Source organism: Ambystoma mexicanum, chromosome 12 (assembly GCF_040938575.1).
Source record: "Ambystoma mexicanum isolate Mex_15411 chromosome 12, UKY_AmexF1_1, whole genome shotgun sequence".
Taxonomy (NCBI): domain Eukaryota; kingdom Metazoa; phylum Chordata; class Amphibia; order Caudata; family Ambystomatidae; genus Ambystoma; species Ambystoma mexicanum.
In genome coordinates this window covers 854,800,372-854,814,174 of record NC_090936.1, presented here as the reverse complement: position 1 = coordinate 854,814,174, position 13,803 = coordinate 854,800,372, and the positions used below count along the sequence as shown (strand labels likewise).

The window sequence follows — 13,803 nt, the reverse complement described above, 5'->3', positions numbered from 1 at the left end:
AATCTGCCTTTGTTGGGGGGTGTGCACTCTTCCATTTCATCAAAATTGCCCTTTTGGCTATTAGCAGGCTCAAATTCAACAGTCTACGCCAAGTCGGTTCATTTTCCCAACTGCTCCCAGTAAGCATATCTTGTGTGACCATTCCAGTGGTTGGTCAGCCATCTCATCCAAGGCGGAACAGATCTCTTCCCAGTAACCCCTTAGCTTTGTACATGACCATAGCATATGATAAATATTTACATCCTCTGTCTGACATCTAGGGCAGGTCCCCGACATGTTGGGGTATAGTCGTTTAAGTTTTGCTGGGGTGTAATGTGTTCTCTGCACTATTTTGTAGTGAATTACCTTGTATCTGGAATTAAACGATATTTGCTTGGTGAGCGAATAAATCTGTGTCCATTCCTGATCATCAAACTGCTGTCCCATTGACTCTTAGTTGCGGTGTTCTCTACTGGGCGTGTTTGTAGTAGTAGCTTATACAACGCCGCAGCCAAGATTTTTTGTGTCCCCCCTGTGAATATGTAGCCGAGACCTATTTTTATCGCTGGTTCGCTGGGGAATGTGGGGCATGTTTCTTGTACAGCCGATCGCACTTGGGAGTACTGTTTGTCTATCTGTGTTTCCCACAACCTCTCTGATGTCCGCCCACTGGATGAAGTTCTGGTCAGGGAAGAGTTGTCCCCACTGGGTGATCCCTTTGGATGCCCAATGCATCGGATTTGACTGTCTGCACTGAAGGGTGTTTGTGGGTCTCCCCAGAGTGGCATACTCGGGTGGTATAGTCTATTGGTTTCGAACATATCGGCTATTTTGGCCCATGCAGTGGTCGTCACCTTCGCTGGTTCTTTAGTGTTATAGCGCTGGGGGTAGGTCTGCTCATTTTGTGGAGTGCTGTTATCGCTTTGCGCTCTACAGAACTGGGCATCGAGGTTGCAGGGTTGAGGAATTGCGTCGCCCAATGGGAGGCGTGGTGTGCCTGTGCAGCCAGGTAATACAACTCCAAGTCAGGCGCCATCAACCCTCCTCTAGAGTATGTATCAGATAGCTTTTTCCAGCTCACTCTGGGATGTCCTCCCCACACAAACGAGGTGCACGCGCCAGTCAGTGTGGTAAATAAAGAGCGGCCCGGCCAGACAGGTATAGTGCTGAACAAATAAAAAAGCTTAGGTAATATAATCCTTTTAATCAGTGCTATCCTGCCCATCAATGATATGGGGAGGGCGCTCCAGCGTTTTATTTTCACGCATAGGGTCTCAGTTAGTACGCAATAGTTCAGTGTGCGGGAGAGCTGTGCTATTCTAGCAAAATGTGCGCCCAAATAAAGTATATGAGTAGGGCTCCAGACCAGGCCATATAAGTCGTGTGGTTGCAGTGTATTTTCTGTGAGTGGGAATATCTCTGATTTGCTAGGATTAAGACGTAGACCCGAATGTTCCCCAAACCGTTTGACCACAGCCAGTACCTTGCCCAAGGTTCGATCCGGATTTTTTAGATATAGCAGAATGTCATCTGCATATAGAGTTATAATGTGTAATTCCCCGTCTAGTCTGAGTCCTGCTGAGCTGTACCGTGCCCTGAGGATATCCGCCAAAGGTTCAATTATTAATGCGAATAATAATGGCGACAATGGGCATCCTTGTCGCGTTCCCCCCCTTCAGTTCTAGTTTGTTTGTTAAAACCCCATTGATTCTTATTTTTGCATGTGGGCGTGTGTACAGTATTTTGATCCATTTCAGAAAATTGGGGCCGAACCCATAGTTGCGCAGAACCCCGAAGAGAAAGGGCCACGAAACCGTGTCGAAGGCCTTATGCACATCTAAGGAAACAGCCACGGCCTGGACCTCGGGGGATATAGTGGCTAGGATTTTATGGCACCTTCTAACATTGGTTGCAGTGGATCTTCCCCTAACAAAGCCTGCCTGGTCTTCGTGGACCATATACGGCATCAAAGGTGTTAGTCTAGTTGCCAGTATTTTTGCCAGAATCTTTGCATCGGTGTTAATTAATAATAATGGTCTATATGACCCACACTCCTCAGGGGGTTTCCCCGGCTTGAGTAAGAGTGTAATTACTGCTTCCCTAGTGGTTTCGGGGAGTTCTCCTTTATGTAGGGCTTCACTCCATACTGCCATTAATCTGGGGACCACTAGGGGAACAAACTCCTTATAAAACTCAGCCCCCAGTCCGTCAGCGCCTGGTGCTTTCCCGTTGGGTAATGCCTTTATCGCCTCTAACATTTCCGCCTCGGTAATTGCCATCTCTAGCGACTCCCTAGTGTCATCGGCCAGCAATGTTGTCGGTATTTGTGGCAGGTATCGATCAATTTCTTCGTCTGTGGAGTCAGATTGCGGGGAATAGAGATTTTTATAAAATGTATGAAACGTTTCTTCAATCTTGTCTCGGTCAGTGGTAACCGAACCATCTGGCCTTTGCACGCATGGTATAATTGTTGGTCCCCTCTCTCCCTTCACTGTCCTGGCCAGTAATCTCCCGGGGCGCTCGCCCTCCACGTATCTGCGTGCTGCAACTGGCTTATCAAAAAATCGGATTTCTTGATCTGCTGCCTCATTGTATTCATCTAGTTTTGCTTTCATTTCGGAACTGAGGTAAGCTGATGGGGCCTGTGCATATTGTGATTGCAGTGATTCTATATGCGATTCCAATCTGTTCAGTCTACCCCTGATGTCTTTAAGAATTCCATTTTCCGTCGATATTGAGCTTCCCCTTATATAGGCCTTAAATGCTTGCCATACTATTGCTTGACTGGGCGCCGAGTTTTCATTGAGTTCCAAATATTCCTGTATTTGTTGTTCCATGGCGTTCCTATAGACCAAGTCATGCAACGCTGCAAGTTTAAATCTCCACATTGGTCGCGCTGCTACGGTGCCTGGAATTCGTAATATTAACTGGATTGGGGTGTGATCTGAATATGTTCTGGGATAATGCTGTGCTGCTAGGACCCAGTAAAGGACTACATTATCTACCAGCCACAAGTCTATTCTGGAGTGCATGTCGTGCACCGTTGAGTAATATGTATATTCCCTCTTAGTAGGATTTAATGTTTTCCAGGCGTCCTTCAGACCCAGGTCTCTCATATATGTAGTTATAGTCTGCGCTGCGTTGGTCAGTGCCCGGGCCTGTGTCTGTGCGGTCCGTTTGGACGTCTAAGATAGTGTTAAAGTCCCCTCCGCATATCAATTGTGCCGTGGGGTAGGCGGCCAATCTCTCGGAAAATTTGGGAGAAAAAATCTGGGTCGTCCACATTTGGTCCGTATATGTTTAGGAGAACTATCTCCTTATTACAGAGTGTACCATGGAGTAGGACAAACCTCCCTTCAGGATCACATTTCGCTTCTATACATTCAAACTGGAGGGTTTTATGTACTAGAATCGCAGTCCCCCTTGCCCGTTTAGAGTATGTTGTGAAGTACTGGTGCGTTCCCTAATTCGGGATTAATTGTCCCCCCTGTTCAGGTCCCACATGAGTTTCCTGTAGGAAAATTATCTTAGTGCCCAGTCTATTGATATATGCCAGGATTTTCCTCTTCTTGACTCTGGACCCCAGGCCTCGGACGTTCCAACTTAGTACTTTGATACTTTCATCATTATTTCCAGCCATAACCTATGAAGCAGTTATCGATGTGTGTAAAAAAGCATGTTTCTATTAGGAGCTTGTTTGTCATCATGTTCACTACCTGTGTGCGTTTGATCTTACTACCATCCTTAACATAACCGTAACCCAACATTCCCAACTTGTTCCCTCCCCCCACCCTCACAGTTCCCCCAACTTCAACTGTGTTCATAGGATCCCAACCCTCCCTTACCTGCTACAGGGGGGGGGGGGGGGACCTGCGGCGTGTACCAAAGGCCATGCCATCTTGAGGTTGGTAAACGGTAGACAGGTTCAACTTGGTTGCTCACACGCATATCGTAACCTGTGGGGGCAACACAATTACACAAATCCTGTGATTTCAGCCATATGTACCCCCTGTAAAGGCCGTCCCCGGAGGGGGTGGCGGCTAAAGCTTCGGGAGTTGTACCTTACATAGCAGACACATGCCCATATTCACATAATCACAAGTTTAGTTAAGTCTCCCCTATCCTGGGATGATTATTCGGAGCAGGAATATGTGTTTCCACAAAATTTGCAGCTTCCACTGGGAACGTAAAGAAGTGGATCTTGTTTTGGAAGTGGATTTTGAGTCTCACTGGGTACAACATAGCGTACTGAATCTGCCTTTCTCGTAGCAGTTTTTTGACCCCCGTAAACCTCCTCCTCTCCTGTTGTACCGCAAGGGTAAAGTCTGGAAAGATGCGTATTATATTAGCTTCCCAACTTAATTCTTTCTTTTCTCTTGCCGCTTTCAGAATTAAATCTCTATCCCTGTAGTTCATCACTCGGGCAATTATAGGCCGGGGGTAGGCTCCTGGCTTCGGGGCAAGGGATCTGCTGGCCCGTTCTATAATGAACATCGGTGACCACCCTGGATCGCCCAAGAGGGCACGCAAAAGTTCCTCCACTGTCTTTTCCATGGGTGCTTTTATCGCTTCTTCTGGAACTCCAATTATTCGAATATTATTACGTCTTGACCTCGCTTCTATATCCTCACATTTGGACTTCACAGTCCCCAGATCGATCGCCATCTTCGAGACCATGGTCTTCAGGGTTTCAAGTGTGTCTTCCGTGGCTGAGATTCTCGTCTCGGCCTCGGTCATGCGTGAAGTGGTTTTATCCAGTTGTGTTTTGATGGCCGCCACGTTTGCCGTTATCCCATCTAGTTTGTCGTTGAGGGCCGAAAAGCCCTGTTGCATGGCGAGGAAGATGGCTTGGGGTTCCATCATCGTTGCCGGAGGCATCTGTTGTTCATGTGGGATCGTGCTCTCCGCCATCGTCACGCCTGGTTCTCTCTGCAGTGGTGTTGTGAACTTCTCAATGGAACCCTTACTCTTTTTGGGGCCGAAGCCCTTTGGCATTGTTCCCTCGGGGTCAATTCGTCTGCGATACGAGCTGCAATGTGCCCTTCACTGTGCTACGGTTCTGTGGCGTGATACTCTGATTTACGTCTGGCAAAGCGTGCCGAGTTACGTGTTTATAGGGAGTTGTGTCTGTTATTCGCAGTTGTCCATGAATCCGATCCGTGCGTATCACAGAGGTATTGTTGGAGGAGGGTAAGAGGGGAGGATTCCCGGCATTCTGGGGGTACACATAAATCTTACTGCTCACTGTGCGTCCCCCCCGTTGTGACCGCCCTACTTATCTGATCAAGTTTGTCCGGTCTTCTGCAGTTCACCTCCCGGGGGCTCCGCAGTTCCCGCGTGCGCTTCACGCGTGACACCCTTCCGGGCCGTGGCCGCAGGAGTCTGAAGGCTGCCGAGTGTCCGGGGCGGAGGGGGGGTTTGAAGGGGGGCCACTCGCGGGCGCTCAACGAGGAGCGGAGCGCCCACGGCCTTTCCAAACTGGTTGTTGCACCGTCCGTTGCCAGCGAGTATCCGCGTTGTCGCTCCTCCTCTCGCTCCTCGGCTGTCCCCCAGGCACCGCTTCCCTCCGCACGTGGGTACTAATTCGGGTTTTTCTCTGAAATTTTGCAATTGCCAGACACCAAACTTTCCCAGTTTGTTCCGCCGATGTTGCCACACCTTCTGTACAGGTTCTGTCAGGAACCGGTCATCGCAGGCGGTTATGTCGGCATTACGGCCTTGGTCCACGCCGGAGCTCACACGAGAGTGACCATTTTCTCTCAACAACAGCGCCCCCCTCTAAGTTAGATTTTCTAAAGTGGTAGGGACAATCGGTAACTAGGAATTTGAACTCAAACTCTTTATTTTGGACTACGACGAGCACCCTTAGTGTTTGTATTAGAAGGCAGGGAATTTCCCTCATGGCGAAAAGGCCCGTTAGGCATTTTTCCTTTTCTTCTAATAAAACCTTCTATAGCATGACCCATTGTTGCCAGAGTCCTCCTTCGGTTCGCCACACCACCTGCTAGTGGGAGCACTGTCAGGAAGTTCTGGAGTAGATCTTCTCCTGTTACGGAACTCGTCAAATGGACCTCTTCACTTCCAGTGTCAACAGGAAGTGTGAGTTGTTCTGCTCCTGGGAATGTCCTCACCAGGGAACTTTGGGGGATGCGCTGGCGGTCGAGTGGACTTTTGACCTCTTTTTGTGTTCCCGCTGGTTCTCAGGAGATTGCGCCTGTTCGGAACAAAGATGATCCTGATCGCCCCAGAATGGGCCCAGAGAACGCGGTATCTGGAGTTGTTGGTCATGTCCATCTACCTTCCCTCAGTGCCTTCCGAGGAGCGTCGACTTGTTCTCCCATTTGGAAGGGCGGGTCCTCCACCTGACTCTCAGCAACCTGAACCTTCATGCTTGGCTACTCAGAGGCTGAGATACAAGGAGAGGGACTTGTCAGATGATGTCCTTGATGGGCTCCTTTCAGTTCAGAGACCCATTACGAAATCTATTTATGCCTGCAGACGGTCTAAATGTTCGATTTGGAGCCAGCAGAGGAAGCTGGGCCCTTTATCCTGTCGGCTATCCCCATCCCCTGTGTTGGAATTTCTGTGATCTTTGGCCGAGGCGGGCCTACAGATTGGCACTGCGAAGGGTTACCTCAGCTCTATTTCGGTATTCAATGCCCTCGGAATAGGGCTTGTTTTTCAAAATCCCCACTGGGATGCAGTTCTTGTGAGTTTGTGTAACCAGTTTCCTCCCTGCCAGTTTGTGGTTCCGATGTGGGACTTTAATTTAGATTTGACGTTTCTTGTGGGCGTGTTTGAGCCCCTTCATTCCTATTCCATTATGATCAATGTTCCCTCTAAGCTGTGCGCATGTGCGCTTACCCAGCTTCCTTCTGGGTGCTGCTCAGATTTTTATCAGCGCACACAGACACTTCTCACCAAGTCAAAAAGATTTAATAAGGCACAAGCCAGAGTAATTACCTTTCTCTTAAAATAAGCAACTAGTCTTGATATTCTGCTCATTTGCATTATACTACTATGCAAGGGTGACCGTAAACACCTAATATCCCTAACAGCAAAATACACACACAAGAGGGTAAAAACGAATATGAAAAACTGACTCCATGAACAGAAGAATCGAACCAAGATATGCCTGCACACATTAACCAAATAATGTTCCCTCGCCACCCATGACTCCTAAACTTGACTCTACCACACCTTTACCTTATGACTCTAACTTCTGCCCCAGAACACATTAGGATAGTACCAGACTACCTTGACTCTTCCTCTCTTTGCTCTGCGAAAGATTAGCGGACGTATACCTCCATCCACTTGTTTTATGTTTGTTGTAATATGAATAACGTTCACCCGCCAGAATTTCTGTTACTCATTGTGCCTTACCAAAAGTGTCACCCACACTATACAATCGACTACAAGCTCAAATATCGGATGACTGTAAGCAAGCAGGCTAGTTGGATGTGTAACGTTATCCCATACTTCCTCTTCTTTGTACATATGTCACGCAAGTGCTTTGAAGCGCCCCCCTTGCAACTTAACGCATAATAAAACTCAAATATTAATTTGCTCTCTAAGGATTTTGAGAAGACAAATGTGATGCTCAGTGTCTCCTACTTTAGCATCACTAACATTACCCTATAAGTGGAGAGCAACATTGAAATATCGTTTTCTTTGCCTACAATGGATAATGGGTATGGACTATGCCTGGAATTACTTGTCCATCACTGCACCGGATATTCAGTCAGGAGAATACTTTTCACACAACCTGCATAGTTTCCAAGTGTTCAGTGTTCCTTTAGGCATAGACCTTCTTACATTATATGGTATATCGCTGCTATACAAAAACGGTTTCACTGAGAACTGCATAATCCTACACATTGATATACGGGTGGGGTATGCTGCAAACAATCTTGTATGCAATGCAGTCATGAAATTCTTAAAATGCACATATGTTGAGGCATTAAATATGCCTTGCTTACAAAGTATTGTGGGTCTGAAAATATCCCAGCAAGTGTTTAATGCTACAATCCCTCACATTTTACAGTGCTCTATCAACTAGTATTGTAGGATAGCACAGGTGCTAGAGAAGGTTATGGGTGGAAGAGCACAGGTCATCACTCCTTGTGGGCGATGAACAAAGCAGCAAATTTAAAAAAACAAGTCATACGTTTCGGCAGTACACTGAAGGAAACGGGTTGCGTGTTTGCTAAAGGATAGGAAAATCTAGCACCCGTCTAGACAACAGCACCTTCTTTTTCTTTCATATGCTCAGCTGCTGAGGGCTGTTCAATATAACCATGTGTTCTGTGTGTATCATCTCTAGCATCCCCCTCCATCTTATTTAACTGATAAAGAATTACAGAAGAGGCATCCATAGTTACTGAAGAAGGCACTCAATCAGTTGCATCTCTGATGAAGGCTGGTGTTGTAACTACCCACAGGAGAACGTAATGTGGATAGTAATCAGAGGCACATTACATTTTGATCATCATATTCAGAGGTACAGTTGTTTTGATGTAATTATCATCCTTACACAAATTATTAGAAACATGTTCGCCTAGCTCTTTAATTATTTCATTAAAGTGGCACTTGAACTCCTATCGGCATGTTTTCGCCACATTTCATTTAATTGCCATTAATCCATCGGCAAATGTTGTCTGCCTGAATTTCATGACAGCCATACCAGTTATGACAAGAGAAATGTGTGTTTTGTAGTACACGAGTGATTTTCCAGTTGCATAAAACATTTACGAGATTACGAGATCCTGTGGCAGATGTTGAAGTCTTGGACTGGTTGATGAGTTTTCTGTATAATCGCATGCCATATTTTATTTTAGTCTATGCGTTTGGAAAAAAGTCTCTTCTTAAACAGTAATTCACTAAATACACATGCTCACAAAGTGGCTTACCTCATTAGTCAGTTGTGCACATGGAAAATGATGTGCGCACAAAGCCAACCAGTTCCGCACATAGAGACAAATAACTAGAGGGAACATTGATTATGATTATGCTATAATTCGACTGTGAGCTGTGAGCCTTGGCTTGGTGCTTCGTTCAGCCTTCGTTCAGCCTTCGTTCAGCCTGATTGATGCCTCTGGCTTCATGTAATTCTATTATGATTATGCTATAATTGCAATATGTATATTTTGCTGTATTATTCATATGTATCCTGGTCCTTCCAGATTCCTAATACGCTCATGTAGTTCCATATGTTTAATTGCAATAAGCGTCTGCAAGCTTGCTCTGCATCTCTTCTTCTTCCCTTGCATCCTGCGTTTCTGCTTTTGGCTAATGAGAAAATGATAAATGCTTTTGACAGTATCTATTTGTCCTCTACAAAACTCTGTAAGCGTGTTCTTTGTGTGTGCACATGTTTATCCGTGTAACTTCGTGCATGGGAGCGAGTTTGCTTCATGACTAACGGTACTATGTTGTGGTGTCACTAATGACATCAGCACCGCAGGATATTTATAGTTATTCAATCATGTCCTTTGGGGCTGTTGGACCCATGATCAGTGTTGCAGCACCTGTATCCATAATGCCGTTAGAAGGATAGGGTTTGAATGGTTGTCTGAGAGAATATCTGTGCACATATGTATTTGTCACTGGCCTCCCTGGGTCTGTCCAAACAGGGACTGGCTTCTTGCATCTCCGACTCTGAGGGCTGTCATGCTTATGGGGGTCAAGAAGGGCATTCCAGGAACCCTCTCTTCACCATCACTGCTGCGAGATGGGTGAGTGAGCTCCAGGCATTGTCTTTTTTACCTCCCTATTTGTTTTTTTTCCAAAGAGAAGGTGAGAACCTCCTTTATGCCGAATGTGGTCTCCGATTTCCATCTCTCACAAGATCCATCTTTCTGTATTTTTTCCTCACCCTCACAACGCAGATGAACAATTCCATCAGCTGGACCAGGTGCAGGGCCTTAAGTTCTACTCCTCTCAGACTAGAGAGGCAAGGAAAGATGACCAGCTTTTCACTGGTTACGGTGGTGCCTGTGCTCGCAGGGCTACGGACCCTGTCCAGGTGGATCATTTTCTGCATCTCGGAACGCTATCTGGCTGGGAAGCATGTGCCTGAGGGTGTCCGAGCCCCTTCTACTAGAGGAGAGGCTGCCACCTCTGCTTTGCAGAGTGGAGTCGCTGTCCTGGATATTTGCGGCAATGTGGGAGTCTGCAAAGCTTTACTGCTTGGATTCCCTTACAGGCCAGGATGCCTGGTTTTGTAGGCCAGTTTTTTCTGGATTGGGTGGTGTCCTTGCTTCCTCACTGCTCCAGATTACCTACTGCTTTGGGAGTCTATCATAGATGAGGAATTACTGGAAGGAAAGAATCCATTAGAATTACTTGCTGCTCAGTAACTTTCTTTCTGATGGATGTTCTTCCCACAGATTCCTCATCGCCCTCCCTACCTGTCCTTCTTTGCGGGAAGCTAGTGCACCATCGGTTCTATGCTCTCTCAGCTTCAGAGTGCCAGGGAAAATGGAACTGAGGTCAGGGGGGCAGTGCTGCTATATATTATGGCCACAACGTCATATCTGGTGCGGGGCACGTTGAGGCAAAGGTTTCCCAAATAAGATTCACTGACTGATGCATCAAGGAAAACCTTAGGTTGAAGGCACCTCCAGCTGGAAAATTAACTGGATATTGTTGTGACTTTTTATGAAGACCCTGTGATGGAGAAGGAAACGTGAATTACCTGTAATAATATTTCACCATTTCAAGTGACTTGATCCCCTACAAAATACACCCATCCTCCTCTGCAGCAGAAAATGGGTCGATGTTCATCACAGAGATGCACACAAATATGAAGAACTAGAGACTGGCATCCTTAAATGCTGCAAGATATCACCCTTCACAAATTCTGATTATTTTTTCCAAGATAGTCATACATGATGGTGCTCAACCATTGCAGGTTAGTAACGTTTATGATTAATGGGTGGCATTACAAATTGGTTAACATCAACCCTTATGATAACTATTTTATACTGAAAGGTTTCACTGATTTGACTTGGTTTTGTGCCTACCAAGTTGTGATTTCTCAGATAGATTAAAAGAAGATCTGACCCCAAAAGACCAATACTTTCATATTGTATAATGGGTTCTTCACTTGACTACTAATGTGTACCATAGCAACTACTGCATCACATGTTGTCAGTCTTCTAGTAAACACTTTGATACAAAGTGAAGTGCAATGCTTTATCTACATCTTCAAATTTGTTTTTCTGACTAGGACTGACTGCAGATGTTCTTCAGCTGGATGATAACATAGCTGTTGAAAAAACAAGGCACAGAACTGTAGTAGTAGCCTGCCCCACACATGTTGAGACACCAAAAGAAAGGGTAAGTATATCAAGTTGAATTGATACTGATATTGCTCAATGATCTAATACGGTTCAAGTACTGATGTTAACCGCTTGAGATTCAGAATCTATAGAATATGTCCCACTATTGGGGAATTGATCGATATACATTTAGGAAGGTTTCTAATGGTAGAAAAGTTCATTTTACACGACACAAAATAAATTACTAGGTGCTGCATTCATTAACAGGCAAACATTGCAGGATAGAAGCTAGGCAAAGCAAAGAGTCATAGCAAATGTCACGCTTCTTTGAATCACCAGGTCGTCAATGTGAGAAACCTGATGGTGTCTCACTGACTAGCCCCCGGGGATCTGTCATCCCGGTGGCCAGGACACAGCCATCACTATTGGATCCAGTTCCTGGGGGTGGACCAGTGCAGGAGGATAACCTGGATGAGGGTTCCTCGGGGAGTAGAAGTGTGGGACACCGACAGGTGAGACGTGGTACCCCCTTCCTTATAACACCTTTTCCCAATCCTACCCTGTAGGATATTCCGAAGTTCTAACCCCCATTTCCGACATAAACACTTTCTTGAACCATGAAAGACAACAGACTAACACCAGAGCCGTTTACCTGACATGTCCCAACACAAGGGTCAGGCAGAGTCAGGCAATTGACAACTACACACACCTGACGGCCCTTTCCCTACCCCACAGGAACAAACGGTTAAGCACGAGAGCACACTACGCGCAAGGCAAAATGCATAAGGAGGCGATTGTTCCTGGACGGCAGTTCAAGAGGAGGAGGAAGGCGGAGAGATCTGAAAGGACGACAAGGAGGGAAGTGCCTTTTCCCTTTTCGACCCAGACCTGCAAAGCCTCCGTAAAAGGAATTATAAGACCGGGAACAGCAGCTAGCGGGTGGTGTAACAGATGTCAACGGTGCAGGGGGCCCTATCACACTGATAACAAAGGCGGAGAGAGGTGCTTGCTACCGTGGTACCGTCCTTTACTCCAGAGACCAGAAACACGAAGGAGTTCAGCACAGCGAATGAGTCAGGGGGGGGGGGGGTGTTTGGGAGAACCGATAATGGACCGAGCTGTGTTGAGCGAAGGTTCCAAACGGCAACATGATATGAACTGAAATAACTTGTTAACAAAGAACTTGTTTGTGTTACTGAACTTTTGAGACCCAGGGAAATACCAGCTGCAGATTGGTCCAGTGCCATGTGGGCGCTTATTAGAAAGACTCTGGTTGGTCCCTTTTTGTTTTGTGAAAACTACAGATACCGGGAGGCCCTAGGAGAGCCGATGTAAGAGGTCAAAGTGGTCATACAAGGGTGGAGTAAAACCCCTTTTACAAACGAAAGTCTTTGACCCGTAACCAAGAGGAAGGCTGAGAGAAATGAGATACCCGTGAACTTTGTGAGGATATGCATGAACCCAACTGAGGGATGTTCACAGTGAATTAATGGTCTGAGCACGATCGAGGGAGGCTGTCGTAAATGAAAAGGGAAGTCAATCCCCTATTTGTGATAAAGCAAAGTGAATTGGGTAGCTGGCAAATGTGAACCCGGCTGAGGGATACATGTAAAGCAGGGTGAAGCACAATAACCAGTAAACATTGCGTTTACAAGAGTGAACCCGGCTGCCGGATGTCCACAGTGAAAGGTTGTTTAAAAAGACATTGAGACTCATGAATACTACAGGTGAAAATATTGAGCGTGAAAGGCCGTCGTGAACCTGACTCAGGGAGGCAACGTTGCAAAAGAAGGTTCGTAGCCCGGTGTGAGGGAGAATTCTCTGTTAAGGCTAATTTCCCAAACCAAGTGAGTCTTGGAATTTTTTGGAATTTTTTTCTCCTGCGTAGAGTTAGACTCTTTTTCTCCCACTCTTAGGTATGATTTGAGAATGTTCTTTGACTTTGTAATGTGTTTTATGGGCTATGGGGTCCTTTACTCCATAGGGCTTCATGTGTTTTTGGTATGTGTGTTACACAGCACCCTCAGTGCAGTAACACAGGGGTGTCATAGTGACCACCAAACATAGACTCCATACCCTGGGACTGTCTACTGACTCCCAGGGCATGTAAAGTCACCATTGACTTTACTAGTCTCAAATTGTGAACAGAACCAGTACAAGCCATCATATCGTGGAAGTACTGGTAGGGGTAATTCGATTGCCCCTGGGTCTGTTTTCCAAGGGGGCACTATCCAATCCCCCTTGTCGAGTTTCTGGCTGGCGGCAGTGGATACCACGCGAAATATTCCACCGGAATATTTCTTATGGGATTTTCCCATTCATTTTAAACGCACCACTTTTTGGTGCAATGTTAAAGATACCGCCGGGTTATTTATTTAATATGTATTCCCCAGTTGGGTCTTTTTGCCAGAACTCGGTTTTAAAATGGCGTTTGTGTTCGCCTCTGAAACTCCAACCCAAGTCGAGCCCTATGTTCCACTTTTGGCGGGCTTCTGCACAGAAGCCTCCAAAAGTGGTGCCACTCTGTCTGGGTCTACAGGAT

The 13,803-nt window shown here is 46.2% G+C and overlaps 1 protein-coding gene across 4 annotated transcripts in view; it reads left to right on the top strand.

Annotated features, from left to right (window-relative positions):
- The window catches only part of CEP290 (centrosomal protein 290), a 3,224,991-nt gene that overhangs the window by 483,262 nt on the left and 2,727,926 nt on the right, over positions 1 to 13,803 (top strand). For all 4 annotated transcript variants that reach the window (XM_069629332.1, XM_069629331.1, XM_069629333.1 and 1 more), the window contains one exon: positions 11,210 to 11,319. In XM_069629332.1, coding sequence (XP_069485433.1) covers positions 11,210 to 11,319 — 110 coding nt within the window. The remainder of the gene's footprint in view (positions 1 to 11,209; positions 11,320 to 13,803) is intronic.